The sequence below is a fragment of the Amphimedon queenslandica genome, unplaced genomic scaffold (assembly GCF_000090795.2).
Source record: "Amphimedon queenslandica unplaced genomic scaffold, v1.1 AMPQUscaffold_6565_Cont21477, whole genome shotgun sequence".
In the NCBI taxonomy this organism is placed as follows: Eukaryota; Metazoa; Porifera; class Demospongiae; order Haplosclerida; family Niphatidae; genus Amphimedon; species Amphimedon queenslandica.
This window is the reverse complement of record NW_003553144.1, coordinates 1-1,470: the sequence shown is the minus strand read 5'-3', so window position 1 is coordinate 1,470 and position 1,470 is coordinate 1. Positions and strand designations below refer to the sequence as shown.

Sequence of the window (1,470 nt, the reverse complement as noted above, 5' to 3'; positions counted from 1 at the left end):
TTGTGAATACTGTCAATACTGAAGTGGTATCTTGTATTCTGATGACTAGGTGATAGTACTCATCATAGATGAAAAATAGTATCTCAGAATATTATGGTTCACTATACTTGTTGAAGATATTAGTAATTACACTGACTATACAAATAGTGTAGCAGTAACATAATGGATAAGTAGTTCATACCATTAACAGTGACTGAGTGAAGGTCCATATCTAATCAGGAATGATACTAACAGTGTAGCTTGTATCAGTAAGAGGTAGTCCAGTGATAGTAATATTAGTATCATTAGTATTACATGTATTCTTGTATATGATACTGTTTGATGTATTGTATACAGTAATAATGTAATACTGAATAGGAGGAATTGACTAATGTTAATAATATCTTAACATACTTCATCATTGTTATTCCACCATACTATCATTTGATATTTGATCCCAACTAATATTAACAACTTGAGCTGGTACTATAAGAAATACAATGAGTGTGTGTGTGTAGTACTTACCATTCCATATATACTGTATTGATGATGAAGGAGGTCCTTCTCTTCCAATAGTATCAATAGGAATAATAATAAATGAATAATTAGTACCAATAATAAGAGTATCAATAGCTATATTAGGATTGTTATCAGTAAAATTGTATGAAGTTGATGAACCATTACTATTGCTGTCGTTAACTATAACTTTATAATACTTTATACATTGTTGGTTCTGTTGATTAGAATGAACTAAAAATTACAAAAGAATATACACTATATACCAATGACATTATAATGAAAGACAGAGAGAGAGAATACAAGATAGAGTTAATTGTTTCACAATACATTATACTAAAGTATGTCCATTCTATACTACTGGAGACAGGGAGGATTGATGTCTTTGTGTTGGTTTCAAGGTTTTGGTTTTGGTGGTATTGGAGGAGGAATATCCAGACCACCTAATCTATCCATGATCAGCTCTTGAATAGTGGACTTCCTCTGGAGGAGAGAGAGAGAGGGGGGAGAGAGATAAAGGTTGTGTTACTCCATACAGTATAATGTGCATTGGCTTACATTTCCATTGACTGCTGCATGGACTACTCTTTCCTCAGTGGGTGATTTATTCTTTGGTGTTCTCTTACCAGCTGCTATTGATAGATCAGCATACAATACTTTATGAGGAGCAGCTGGAGGAGGAATGGGAGGAGGAACAGACTAGGAGGAGAGAGAGAGAGAGGATGTATAAGATACCATTACATGTACATGTAATTATCATTACTTTGTTGTTAACTGATGCATATACCACTGGTTGTTCTTGTGTTGGTGCTGCCTGTAGTCTCTTCCCTTTACCAGCAATAGCCAGATCAGCATACACTGGCTTATGAGCTGATTCATCAACAAACACCTATTGAATATAACAACATGAACCTTAATTACTAATGTACATACCTTATGTACTAATATACCTTATACTAATGTACATACCTATAC

The 1,470-nt window shown here is 33.7% G+C and overlaps 1 protein-coding gene across 1 annotated transcript; it reads right to left on the bottom strand.

Annotated features, from left to right (window-relative positions):
* Nucleotides 1-699: 699 nt before the first annotated feature.
* On the bottom strand, nt 700-1,384 carry LOC109592012 (uncharacterized; the record flags this gene model as incomplete). Its single annotated transcript, XM_020007591.1, has 3 exons — nt 700-978; nt 1,054-1,194; nt 1,259-1,384. Coding segments are annotated over 3 exons (354 nt in total), but the record flags the coding sequence as incomplete, so codon positions are not given.
* Nucleotides 1,385-1,470: the final 86 nt, after the last annotated feature.